We start from the raw sequence: 14685 nt of genomic DNA, 5'->3' as shown, positions 1-14685 counted from the left end.
CATAAATGTGCGAGTTACTAAAAGAATGTAATTAAATTACTTAAGTTGGTGATTAGCAGGCAATAAGGTAATGGACTATTTGCAAAAATACTGCAACTTGGCCACCTGCAAGACTTTTTTTCTCAACCTAAAACTCATTCACAAGCCACATTTCTCCCTTGAAGTGCAGTCCTCCCCCCACAAAGAAAGGAGCAGGAGCACAAAGGTTTTATAAGAATTTATAAGAAATGCCATGCTGTCATAATCCCACACACATGTTCTCCCCCTCCCACCGAGAGGGAATGTATTGTTCCCATTAAATGTTCTTTAACACTGCTGAACCTCCACAGAGTAGAGGGATGTGCAAGGGGATTCAGTGGTGGTAAAGGCAAGGCAGTTGAATGGGGAAAATTCTGCTAGTGTGTGAATGAAAGTTTTTTGCTGATGAATAGCCTTTCTCGTGCATGTGCAGCCTCTTTTTTTAGAAATGGTGTATTGGATAGAGTAGTAATTAATCCATTTCAGGGAGTATCCAAGTAGAGTACTTTAATGACTAAAAGATAATCTTCAATGTTATCTTTATATTACCTGCAAGTCCAGTACATTCCTTAACAACAAAGATCAAGTCCAGTATTACCAAAAGGATTTATTAGGCCTCAGAAAATGCTGTCTTTTAAAATTTAGACAGCAGAGCTTCCCTCCCCTTCTCTAGGCAAAAATTTTCACCAGAAAGTAAGGGCAGAAAGATAAGATGCCGCTGAACAACATCAATAAAAAAATAATGCACTGCCTTGAACTGAAGCATCTAAGAAAAAAAAATAGTAAAGAATTGTTAGATCTCAATTTGCTAAATTGAAGCACAACTGTACTAATGTGGCACAAGATGCTACATAGCAAAATTAGTATTGTAACCTGTTTTGCTAAATCAATGTTATAAATGTTATGCCATCATTTATTTGAATGCTTGCATTATCGGTATACTTAAGCCAGTATGTTACCTTAGAAGTGTTGGCGTAAGATCATTGTTTTATTTTTGTTTGTAAGGCACTTGTTTTAGACTGATGAAAGCAAGCCTGATTCACCGAACCTCAAACATTGTTTTCTAACAATGTTAAGTGTTGATGATCTGTCATTTGCATGTACTGTCCAAATTAAGTGTGACCCACAGGCACAGGGCAGTTTTCAAGCTGCAGAAAGAAGCTTCTTGCTCAGTATCTGCTCTTCGTGATACTGGAACACAGTACCAAGAAGAGAAATAAATATTGATCTGTATGTCACTATTATCATTAAAGCTAATGCCATTAAAGTTCTGGAGCCAATTTGTGAAGATGAAAAGTCAGACTGTTGAATATAAAGGATTATCTGCCCAAGGAGCAGCTCAATGACAATAATGTCGGGTCTGAACGTTGCTGCAACTGTTTCCAATGTGTATAGACCTCAACAAATTCAATATCAACAGTACTCAATAACCACTGAGATTGCACGCGATGTGGGTAAAAATTAGGCAATCAACAAAATGGAAAACAATTCAGCTAAAGCTGCCTTGTCCAAGTCTATAGCATCATCACCTGATGCACTGCAGCATGGCAGCTGGAGTGATAGCCTTGGAAACATCTACTACAGCTTGTGCAGATGGTGAAAGCCGCCCTCGATGGTCCAGCACTTCGTCCTGCTCCACACCAACAGCTGAGAAAGCTGGGAGGTGCACACTGGGTCGCGAACCAAGCCATGTGTCTACGCCACTTGTGCTGGCCTCAGAGTTGACCTCACAACTTGTGCGGTGATGAATGAGTCCAGAGCTCTCTGTTGTCTCGCTGCTTTGAGACGTCGTCTGGAGTGAGGCACTCAGCGATGAGTGACTGCCTGCCACCTCTGTGTCTGCACCTGGCACCTGCTCTGTGTCTGTGTTGGCACTTCCTTGGGACACCTCCACGGCACTGACCTGAAAGACAACAAAGAGGTCACCATTTAATGGCAACGAAAGTAAATATCAATATTAGGCCATTTGTACTGATACATGTCACAATTGTTTACACTGTGCCCAAGAAAGATGCAAGTGTTTTCAGATAGGTTGAAATAGATGTCAACATTATTAACTATATGTCTATATATTAACTATATGATGGTCAACATTATTAACTATAATGAAAATTATATATGTTGTGCACATTGAAAACAGAAGCATGATTCTAAAGGAAATTATGTTTCAGAAAGAAAATTTATACCTATGAACAAACAAGCTGCATGCAGCCACTGCTGGCCATTTTCAATGAAGTGCACAAGGTCTGAACTTGTGGACTGTAATGACCTGTGTGGTCAAACCTCAATATGACAAAGTTGTACTTCCAGGCAAAGCTTCATTTAATTCCAAATTTTATTAAAATAAGGTTTCTTTGTTTTATCAATAAAGAAAAGCCCCACAAGCCCCTATAAAACCTCTGATGGCTAAAACCTTGCCACTAAGCAACATTTTTTATAGTTTATAATAATTTATACATTGATGTAAATTTATCACTACACGTAGACTGCCACATTCAGTGTAGCACAAGAGGAGCACTTCCAGTGCTACACAGCCCTCTCGACATGGTCAGCATTAATGCTTTTGTTTTAAACATTATCGCATCTGTTCTTGCAGAGCATGTTAAGGAAGAAACTTGGCCACTTCCTCAAGGAGTATGCCACAATTGCAACCCCAGTGTTCTTGCACCCTGCCAAGCAGTTTTCCTGCCAAATTTAGCAGTTTATTTAGCTGCCTAGTGGGAAAATTTGTCCTCCTGTTGGCGGCGAGTTTTTTAGCAGTTCTCATGTAATGTTAGCTTCTTTTTTTGGTGGTACACAAACTTACATTTTTTTTTCACAATAATTCGTGCTTTAAGTGTCATAAACATGTAGTTTACGCAGGCTTCATTGTAAGTAAGAGGGAACTGAGCATATTTTCAGCCAGCTGAATGTAATTCAATCTAAGTTAAGAAACAATGTCCACTTAGATGACCAATGTCTTCCTTACTATGTGAGCTGGTACGTCTCCAAACAGACAGACAAAGAACTTTATTTACAAGGTCCTGAGAAACTTTGCCCTAGGGCAGAGCTGTGGGCCACTCCCATGTGGGGACTGGTAGGCCGAGCCTGACCGCCGCATTGTGTCCAAAGAAATGATAAAATACTGCTTCAGGTACATGTGGCCCGAGCACATTGTTTGCAAGATTGGCATGGTGAAAGCCTATGGGATCAACGATAGCAGCGACTCTAGACCCATTCACACCAGCAATAAAATACACACAGAGGACGCGCAACCATACCAAGCAGAAACCGAGGACATTATGCGATAATTTTAATCATTACCTAGTAGGTCAACCTGCTTTTAGGCCAGCGATTGCAGTTCATAGAGCTATATTTTTTTAGTTGCGTTTCGCAATACATTTCCAGACTTCACAGTTGCACAAAAAGCACTTATGATAACTGATCATTTAGGTGTTTTATTCTTATGGACGAAAAGAAACAGACTGTTCTATCTGGTGTAATGTTTTTAACTGTGTTTTACATAAACACAATAAAACATAATTCAAACATGATTGTGATTGTTCTCTGCATTTAGAGAGGTTCTAGCAGATTTTGGGTGCTTGTATCATGGGTTCTAAAGTTTCTTGGGGTCTTGACTAGCGGCTTTTTATGTTTCTAGTTGCCAAGAATCACTGCTGCCAAGGATCAGGGCAGTTATATCAGCATAAAAAAGTCTCCTGACAGCATAGGTACGAGTGAAATTTTAAAACAGAAGTGCATCTGTCACAAACACAAAAATTACAAATCGACCAGAATGTACTGCAGTAAAGTAATTCAGCATGGCAAAGCTGATTTTTGTTCTATATTCCAGCATTAGAAAAAAGATGTTACAAAGACGTTTCACTTTGTGAACACGGGTGACGTGTAAGCTTATGGGTGCTATAGTGTACACGCGCTATCAGCCCTCGGTGCACCTTGACGCCTACACTGTCCGCATAACAGAACATATTGAAGACAGGGCTCGTGTGGCTGTGCCACAAGCAGCAGCCACCGGAGTAGAATGCCCTGCTGTAAACATTTGCTTACTATTTAAATTACCTAGCATGGTGTCAGCGTGCACAGGCAAACAGCAAGTGTCCGCACTCGATGACCACAGGCTTTCGCTGTCAAAACGCTGGCATGAGGAATCGCGGCAGCAGCAGCGAGTGAAGTGATGTTCGTGCTGTCTATCGCTTCAATGCAAACTCAGCGGTGGGAGCACGGTGCACGCAAAGCTACAAACCAACGGCCCACCTAGACTGTGCCCCCAAACCAGATCGCTTGCAAGATAAAGCACACACGACGCGCGTGGCCAAAGTACAATGCCCTTGCTCCATTCCCTCCCCCGGTGCCATGGTACAATGTGCGCAATGGAATGTGACATGCTTCGTCCCCTTGCACAAGCACGATTGAGCCGCCATCGTCAGCTCACTGTCGCATGCTTTCACTCGCACACACAGCATATGGCATGCGAGGATGACGTTACCGCGAGACAAACCCATTATGTATGCATCACAAAGAAAACCAGTAGCAACTGCCAGAGGAGGCCAACCCAGTGCGCATCAGCCTGCCTTCCTCCTCCGCGACGCTTGGCCTCGTTTCTCCATTTCCACTTCACTCAACGTTACCTACACGTTCCTCTAGGTGGCGATACTTTGCCGTGCTCTGAGCACACCTTCGTACTATCTCAGGCACACAATTTTTTTCACTCCCAGATGCCTCCTCATTCACTTGGCTTGGCTGCCTCAGACAAACACCGCCGATTTGAAGTGCTGGTCAGTTATGTTTGCACATAAAAATTAAGGAGTGTGGTATACTTCACCTCACTTTTTCATTGAAAGAATACTATGCTCAAAGAATGAATATTACATTTCACACAATAAATTCTCAAAGCTGGGATACTGCAAAATTCACTCAAGTAATACATCAGTGGCTATATGTTTCCCCATTTTTTAAATGGGAAAGAAATATATACATTTTTTCAGGAAGTTTAGATTAACATTGTGTTTCTAGGTTCAAAATCTGCAATATATGTATGATTTTTGTCATGATTAAGGTGTGTATATCCCATGAAAACAAGCCAGAGTCTATAAGTGCTGCCTGGAATAGCCTAGCAGTGCGGTGATCATCTTGTTTTGAAATCTATTGCTGTCATGCAGTGTGGGTGCTTCCACTGCTGTTAATGCAGATCTGGTTGTGTACCCTTTGTGGTCGAATTAGTAAAACCTCAAGTGTCTGGTAGCACTCTGTTTTGGGCAAAATTAATGAAACTCACCATGCTGGTGTCGCTGGAACTGCGGCCAGCAAGAGGGCTACACTCGCTGTTTGGATCAATAGCAGAGAAGAGCTCACGGAAGGCTTGGCAGGCTGCTGCCAAAAACCAGCGATGGCCAGGTAGACTTTCCTTACCCACGAAGAAGAGCACATCTGTGTATACCTGACCCTGGAACAGTGCTTGCATGTGTTCCAGAAATTGGCTGGCTGGCACTGACACTACAGGTGCCACAGGCTTGGGCGGGCAGAAGGGCACCTGTGCAGGAGGATGCACCCCTGGCTCAGCAACAGAACAATACAGCACATGCTTCAACACCAAGGCAGTGCCCACAACTCTTAAGTTGCCACATACACACTGAATGTTGCCTAAGTAGGACCATGCCGTGGTTATTTAGTGGCTATGGTGTTGGACTGCTAAGCACAAGGTCATGGAATCTAATTCTGGCCACGGCATTTTGATGGGGGCAAAATGCGAGAACACCCATGTACTTAGATTTAGGTGCACGTTAAAGAAGCCCAGGTGATCCAAATTTCCAAAGTCCCCCACTATGGCTTGCCTCATAATCAGATCATGGTCTTGACACGTAAAACCCCATAATTTAATTTTTTTCTTTTAAGTAGGACCACCAGATGTACACAACTTCTCTAACTAAATAAACCGCTAGACCATTAGTGCTAAAGTTTCGCATAAAGATGGAGTGGTGCAATGTGTGCAGTTTAAAACTATGCTTGTATGCATTATTTTGTAAAAATATGTAAAAATACATGATCACAAGCAGTGCAGTAGTCGTATATTATCATGGCACTGCTAATAGTTTATGCATGTGATTGTGTGCACGTGCATGCACTTGTGAAATCGCTGTCACAATAGACTGTACAATATGCTTTGTCGATCATTTAGGTAACTGTTTTGTGGTCCCAGATGCACTATGAGTCACATGCAGTATGAATTGTTGCCACAAGTTTTATGCAATTTACAAACAATCTTTGGCAAGCAAAGACAATGGACCTGAATTGCTGGGTGCTGCACATGCTTGAGATTGGTCATCCAGAAGCGCTGCTGCTTCCTGGCCAGCAGAGCTGCCCTGATAACGTTGCTGAAAACTTCAGCTACACCAAAGTTGGTAAGAACACTTGTTTCATAATATGCAGCACCAATCTCTTTGGCTAGAAGGCGCCCCTGCTCTGGTCGCAATAAGTCGCTCTCCCTGAGAGGCCTGTCAAAAGAAAGAATGCAACACCTTCAGCAAACATCACAAGTTGGGCTTCTTGAGGCAGCTAAGCATTGTCCTCAGAAAAAAATTCACTTTCAAAAATACCTTCATGTGATGAATTCATAGCATATGCACAAATGTGCATTCTTCAAAGTGAAACATATAAACAGAAAATAAAATGTTGCATTAAAAAGTAACTGACTGAAAATGTTTAGCATGAAACGTCATAAGCAATTTTTTCATTGCCTCCTCTCAAATTTAAAACTTTTTCTAAGTAATTAAAGGCGCAATTGCAATTACAAACTCTTCTGTGTTATATCCATAAATAATGAGTCTTTGTTATTTATAACTATAGAAAGATGTCTCATTCACACACTGTCCTTTAATGTTTGTACTACTATGCCAATCATTAATTCAATAAGGATGATCCAAGAATCTTGCATGCAGATTTTATATGAAATTAGCTTCACAACAAAGGAGCTAACATGGTGAAACAAGGGTGCAAACATAAAACAATTAAACCCAACATGAATCACAATGCAATGCTATGTCTAAACAATACATGCATGCACTTCACTGCTGTAAAGTAGGAAGAAAGGTGTTGTCAGTAGAAAGAACATAACTTTACAGCTTTGGGTGCACCAGAAAACAACCTGCATCTTCCAAATGCCACTGCATGATAAGTAAAAATAGGTGTCTCCCCAGAAAGTAAAGCAAGATGGCAGGCACCCAAAGAACTTTTACTTGCATTAGACTGATGTTGCTAGTTGCCCTATGTGAAATCAAAGCTCCGAGTTTAAGCACATGACAAACTAACAAATGGTTCAAAAATAGCATGCATATGTAACAGTGCAAACAAGTAACCATTGAGCAAAATAAAAGTATATATATATATATGCATACACACATTTCTGTGCCTTCAAAATTAAACAGAAAACAAAATATGTGTAATAGATAGTTGAAGAGATGCAATATATATATAGGGTCCTATGTGTTTGTGTTTTGTATTTCTTGAAACTTGGGGGGTAGAAATTGCCTGTTATTTTTAAAGAGGAAAACCTGGAGAAATCGGCGTTTTTGTTGTCTGGCAGCCTGAAGTTTGTGCTAACTTTTACAAACGATTAACACAAGCAATGGACTTCTTTTGGACACAAAACATTCTACCTAAGTAAGCGAGATCACCCATGGAATGAAAGGAGAGCTGTTTGCCAATCATGTGACGAACTCATCTGTACAAATCCTCATCGGCATGTAAGTATTGTTAACATTAATATTTTAAAAGAAACTACATGAACAAAAACAAGAGATGAGTTTTGCAATCCCTTGTTTACATTGTTCTTTGCACTTTTTTTGACAAACGAAAAAAAGAAGTACTAGTAGTAGTGCACATGGGCATTCTTCGCAAAAGGCATAATGCTTTTCCCTGTCTTAAGGACCCTTGTTGACATACATTATCATATGCATTTTTGATCATTTCTGTGTCCTTACACCTGTTGGGCCTTTTGTCCTTGTCTGTTGTTGTCCTATTTTACCAATTCCCACATTGTGCTCTAGTCACAAATTAATGAAATACCAACAAACCGAATCAGCCATAGTTCTTTGAACATGTCACAGCTATTGTTCGCAATGCAGAGTAACGTCACCACTGTGTTCACTTCCTAGCATGTTACCGCCATTTACATGTATGCGATGTATGGGAAATGCAATGAAATGCACCATTGTTGCATTCGTGTAAATGTGGCTATTAAAAAAGCAACAAGCTTTCATTCCCTCAAGGCCAGCAGGTGACGAATATATTATATATACCAGTTTTTGCTTGAGTGTGAAGCAAAAAGGAGGCATATAGCACAATGTTCATACTGTATATATGCATGAATTAATAATGATATATCATGACCACATGCTCACACAAAGTGGACGGCATTTATTATTTTGTAACACCTGCATTTATTATTATCCTTTACGAGAGGGCAAACTTTGGAAAGAAATCAGGTTTAACCCGATTTTTATAAAGCTTGTTCGGGGTGCAAGAAGTGGGAATTATTGGGTTTTACCCAAAAATGAAGCCCCCTAAATATAACTAGTGTGCCAAACTTCTTTCTGGCCAAATAACTGTCTAACATTTGAGCTCAATGTATGCACACTAGATGCCACTACTGAAAAGTTTCAGTGCCAGTAGGAAAAAGAAAGAAAATGAATACTAGCTTGTCCCTGCACCATAGCCACACCTATAATTCAGGATTGATAGATCCTGTTTTAGGCAGTTCTCAACAAGCTTGCACGGTTACATCACAGATTTCTTCTAAAATTATTGTAGTCTTCCACAGGCTACAAGCAAAAGCAAATTGAAATAATAAGCATTAATGATGAGGATGCAAGTGACTGAGGCTTCCTATCCACAAGAGAGTTGCAGAAGTGCTGCCGTACATTCTTGACTTTCTTCAACAAAAATAGGAAACCATTATTTGACCCACTTTTGTCATCAGCACAATATAGAGGGTAATCAAATAAGATACTACAGTGTCACAGCTGAAATTGACAGCACCTTCTGGCACTATCAATACAACTGGGGTGATTATCCAGCATGTTGCACTAGAAGTGAACCATGCTTAACATTCCCCAAAAAGTGGCCATAACTAGCTGTTCAACAACAGCCATTTTCGTAACAATATAATGAAATGGATGCTTCCATTGTGGGGTCTTGGCATATATTGCGATCACAGGCTTATGAATGCACTGAACAATTCCTTCGGACCTGGCCAAGTGAGTGAGAATCTTTACCGGCATGTTTTACATCTTTGCTAACAAATGAATCAGAACTTCAAGCACACCTAACTTTCAATAAAGAAAACCAGATGGGAAAGAAAAAGGACTTAACGTGTTAGGCACAGAGCAGAACTGTCTGAAATTGTATTCACAAGTGAATTTTTTCTGCTTAGAGGAAAATGTGTGTAAAATAAGAACAGAAAAAAAAATACAAGGAGACTCCAGCGAGTGCTTAAAAAATTGAGGTAGTGGAAATTAATCTGGAATCGTTTTATGATGACTACTTTTGTGGATCAGTTGTAGATCTCAGAGATAAAACCCAATAATGGTCAAATAAGGAATGTTGCTTGTTCGATCACTTTCTGTCTTGTTTGGATAAAGCCCAACAAGCAGAGAAGCTTGTACCATTGACAACAGAAGTTCTGGATCCTGGCAACGGCGGCCACATCTCAATGGGGGCAAAACTACGAAAACACCCGTATCCTCAGATTTAGGTAAACATAAAAGAACCCTAGGTGGTCCAACCGAAGTTCTTTGAACATGGAAGCCACGAAAAAGATATATCCTTGCAGCTTAGGTATTCAGTCTGGAACACCAGGTTCACACTTTGCGCTCTATGATCTACCCTGGAAGCCCCAATTTTGAGGCTGCATGCCCAAGTAATGCCCAAACTTTTTTGACTTTCACATTCAGGGCACTTTTGAGACTAGCTGTACACATAAGTGTTAAGAAGGCAGTCTGTGCATTCAGGATGGGTTAACATAGTGAATGAGATATGTAAAGGAAGCATTTACAAGAAACATAGCTGTTATGCTGGTGCAGCAGAACCTGAAAGCAAGCAAACAAAAATAATGTGCAATAAACATCCACTAACATGCGATGCACAATGACAGGCTGTTGGCACATGCAGCAAGGACAAGGTGTGACGCCCACAACCAGAGAAGCACATGCCCAGGAGGGCTCTCATTTAGAGTGAGTATGGTGACTGAGAAGTAGAGACTAGCTCAGGTACCTTCCAAACTCTGGAAACCTGCAAGACACGCAGGGATGGTGCCCCCTGCAAAAACACGAGCACAGACAAACAACCACAGTTACGCTAGCTTGGTACATAGTGAACAAGGTGTACACATGTGACCTGAGACAAGTGACGAATGAGGCACAACTCTGCTGCAGGCAGTTCCAAACGTGTAGCCACCTTGAAATAAATGTGTTCTGCTCATACCAGCCAAGCTGCCATCACCTATGTCCTTTTCAAACACTAATAAAATTTTGTCCGTTGAAAATTTAGTTGTAACACAATGTGTGCACATCTTCGTAATCATTAAAACAAATACAGCAGCAGAAAAGATTAAATATTTGAATTTTTCAATGACTTTTGTTGCATCGACAAATTTGGTTGCCTTTACTACCAGAAATACTTCCAAGTACAGAAACATAATCTACTATTTCATGTGCAGTGTCCTGCTACTTGATAAATTTGGTGGATGGAAATCATTACTGTCCGAAATAATATATGAAGAAAACTCGTGACAAGACCATATAGAGCTAGTATTATGAACAAATGCCCAGATATCTATGTTCCAACTCATTCTCATAACACATTGCTTGCATAATAATCAATGTTGCAGCATAGATGAAATCAGAAATATATTAGAACTGTATGCAACTGATTTTAGACGTCATTATTTTTATTAGTAATTCTATACCTTGGCATGTACAAGTGTACATTCAGCACCTTCAGTGAATAGGGAGAAGACTGTTATGAAAGAGTTCTGCTTGTTTTTGTTTTCTTCTAACATTGAGAAATATTTGAGTGCTTAAAGAAATTTTATTACTCAAGGTTAAACTTTGAGTGAGTGCACATGCTTTTCTCTATGCAGCTAGCTTTGAAAGCTTTATTCTGGACAGCTTTGGCTTTTCGATGGACAAATAAAACTCATGTACTAAATGACATATTGCCATGTAAACTTCAAAAATGAATATTTCATCTGCTTGGCTATCTTGTTGAACCAAGCGCCACTTTTTCACCCCCCATTATCCTGCGTTTCCACACAGACAGATGAATTGAACTGGCAATGATACCCCATGCACTGAACGGCTGAGATTAACAGAAATGCTTTAAAAATATATTATTGCTTGATTTTATATTTACAATGCTCCTGTGATAATACTCCTACCTAAGACACTGCTGATCTGTGCCAAGCGAAATTAATGTGCGAAAAAAAAAATTTTTTTTTCATGTATAACATGTGATGGGTGTGATTTGGGCAGACTGGACTAAGTCCAAGCAACTTCAATTTTCACTGTATTTAATATTCGTCAATGATATATGTCTGTACAACTGACAATGCTATTGTGGCATGCTATCAAATTCAAGGACCTATAGAAGGCTCTATGTATATCAACATTTCCTTTGAAAGCCAGCTGTATGGTACATTTCAAGAAGCTTGAACAGCATGTTGCAGGATTTCACTTGAAGTCCCAGGCAAAGGCTTACACATATTGATGGAAGTGAAATCAGCCGAGCTATCCCCATGTGTGTGAATATGAAGTGTATAAAATAAGGTGTTTAGAATTAGAAGGAGTAAAGAGAAACAATGGAACAGCTTGACTGGTAAAAAAAAAATCTTTTAAGACACTGTATGTGTTTCATTGATGGAAAAGTGCCGTTTATTGAAGGGCCCCTCACTAGGCCCAATTGCAAATTTCGGTTATACACTACAACTTGTAGGGCCTATTGCAGAAAAACTTCAGATTGGTTCGTTATTACAGGAGATCAGAGAAATAAAACTGTAACATTGCCATGCTGCCAGCAGGTGAGCGTCAATGCCAACATAGACACTCTCCCCTTCTGCCTCAACTGGTGTCCTCAAGTGACATTTCTTCCCTGCCTTCTCCCATACTAGAGCCGAGGGACCATGTGGCATTTAGGTTGCAAGCCCTGCCTATCTTTTTTTTTTCTCTTCTTTGACTTGTTTTGTTGCATGGCACATTCCCAGTGGTGGCATTGTGCATTCTGCACTGAACGATTTACTGAGGTCAGGTGCCATAATCAGTGACATTTCAGGAACTGCATTTCACATATAGGCATTTGTGCATGTAACCTTGACTCTCTAACTGAAAGTGGGGTTCCCTCAAGAGGAAAGGTGCGTGGGCTTCTGTTAGAAATTTCAGCTGTTTTTGCATTGTGCAGCTGTTTGATACCTAGCTGACAATTGCCACCATGTGATCTACAACCTGTGCTTGTCTCTTCGCACTGCTCAAACCTGGTGAGGGGCCCTTTAAAAGAAGAAGCCAGGTCAAAGCCTTTATTTTTCATTTTCACACTCTAGCTGCAGCATATGTTGCATAAGTTGGATGTTACTGATTTCACAACAACTTCATGTATCTGGGCCCTTCATGCACAGATACATGTTCATGAAAAGTTCATGAAATCTGCCGGATGTTTTTAGTCTTCACTTACCTTCAAGTGCAATGTAATGCTTGTTTTTTTCATTTGTAGATAACTAGCCACCTGTGAGCTGATGCTGCCAAGGTCTATACAACATTACAGGCAGCTGACGCAGGTACGTCAAGGTTGCATCATAACCTTGTCTTCTGTCGTTGCATTTTTCCTAGCTTTCAATTAAACCCTCTGCTTGCTATAAGACTGACCACGTTTCCATTTTTAGAAGTGTATAGTCTATATATAGGCTAACTTCACACGTAATTTACTTTAGCACCCCTTTGACAAAAGCAGTCTTGTCATAAAGCTGCCAAAATGCAGCTTCATATTCTTGTTTTTTGTCTAAATGTGGCATGTGCATGTACAAGCATTAACGTGCAGCAAGGGATGTGCAAAGCAATTTATGATTGGTGCCAAGTAAAAACAAACAAATAAACAAGAAACATAAAGCCAATGGTGACACCACCAAATGCTGTTAGCTGCAGGTGTGGACAAAAAAGGCATAAGCAGACCTGCATTAAAGCATTTGCACCTTTGTTCAATTGATATTGATACTGTGAGCATCTAAGACCCAAATATTGCACAGGATGCTGATATCTTACTGATCTGTCACAAGAAATAAAGCAAAGCAATCTAGTTCGTTTTCACAAATTAATCACTACTGGCTTCAATTTATGGTTTCTAATTGAATTGAAATATTTTAGCTGTGGTTTTCTCACATATTTATTTATGCTGGTTTATCTTAAACACATTCACACACACTTAAAGTATATTTAACTTAGTGTATCTCACAACACTATGAACCATGTAAACTGCACTTTGATGAATTTATCTTAAGCCCTGCTTTCATTAACTAAGCTGAACTTTTAGAGAGAGTCATTTCATTCCACCTTGAAACTTGACCATCTGCAATTTCATTGAAAAATTTCAGACTTTCAGAATAGCACACTCTTTTCACAAAAAAACATTATGTGAAAGAAATGTTTTACCACTTGCAAGTCTCCTTCAGTAGTTTTGTCTGCCAGTAGGCTGTGTGGCGAATACAAATCACAAAGCAAATTTTGAGACAGGCAGAAAGATCCTGCATTTAGAAGCAATGCAATGTGCTATAAAATGCACAACGTGGCATATCAACCCGCCATGGTTGCTTAGTGGCTATGGTGTTGGGCTGCTAAGCACGAGGTCGCGGGATTGAATCCCGGCCACGGCGGCCGCATTTCGATGGGGGCAAAATGCAAAAACACCCGTGTATTTAGATTTAGGCGCACATTAAAGAACCCCAGGTGGTAGAAATTTCCGGAGTTCCCACTACGGCTTGCCTCATAATGAAAAAGTGGTTTTGGCACGTAAAACCTGTAAAAGTATTTTTTTTTTTTTTACGTGGCATATCTTTACTAGGAGCACCTCGGTGTTTATTCAGTGGCTAAATATACAACTGAATTTTTTGCTAAATCACTGTTCACACTGCTGTGTGCAATATTCATTTCAAAACAATTTTCATGCACAGTACAACTGCTGTACACTAAAGTTAATATTAAAGCTTTCAATGCAAGCCTTATCAATGTTTATTCATCAAATTGTATTATTTTGCCTTTTTGAGGGCATCAAAAGTGCAGGAGTGGCTAATGATTGATGAAATCTGTTTTAGGTGTGAGGCCTATGAACCATTCTCTAAAAAGAAACACAAATGTTTTTGCTTTGTTTTTTGGCAATGTCTTTTATAACGCATAGTTCTGTGCATTTGACAAAGTTCAGATGGTGCTCATGCTAGTGAAACACCTTGTTTTTTTTTTTTTGCAAGAAGTATTTTGGAAGAAGACTTTTGTGTTATTTTGAAAGGCCTCAAATTTTCTTAAATAAATTGCAGATGGGTGAGTACTAAGGTAGGAACAGTTGGTGTGGAATGACCCCAGAAGGACCTGCCCTATGACTTCACTCATGTCACATATGAATGTAGAAATCTTCAGT

General features: G+C 40.0%; 1 protein-coding gene across 4 annotated transcripts in view; it reads right to left on the bottom strand.

Moving 5' to 3' along the window:
- RhoBTB (Rho-related BTB domain containing) overlaps nt 1–14685 on the bottom strand; it is a 291089-nt gene that overhangs the window by 43866 nt on the left and 232538 nt on the right. For 3 of the 4 annotated variants that reach the window (XM_075676724.1, XM_075676727.1, XM_075676726.1), the window contains 4 exons: nt 10285–10329; nt 6302–6509; nt 5294–5548; nt 1548–1921 (listed from right to left, as the gene is read on the bottom strand). In XM_075676724.1, the coding sequence (XP_075532839.1) occupies nt 1548–1921; nt 5294–5548; nt 6302–6509; nt 10285–10329 (882 nt within the window). The remainder of the gene's footprint in view (nt 1–1547; nt 1922–5293; nt 5549–6301; nt 6510–10284; nt 10330–14685) is intronic. The other variant, XM_075676725.1, reaches the window with a different exon arrangement.

The sequence above is a fragment of the Dermacentor variabilis genome, unplaced genomic scaffold, assembly GCF_050947875.1.
Source record: "Dermacentor variabilis isolate Ectoservices unplaced genomic scaffold, ASM5094787v1 scaffold_12, whole genome shotgun sequence".
Taxonomy (NCBI): domain Eukaryota; kingdom Metazoa; phylum Arthropoda; class Arachnida; order Ixodida; family Ixodidae; genus Dermacentor; species Dermacentor variabilis.
The sequence above is the reverse complement of the archived record's forward strand: the minus strand, read 5'-3'. Positions and strand labels throughout refer to the sequence as shown.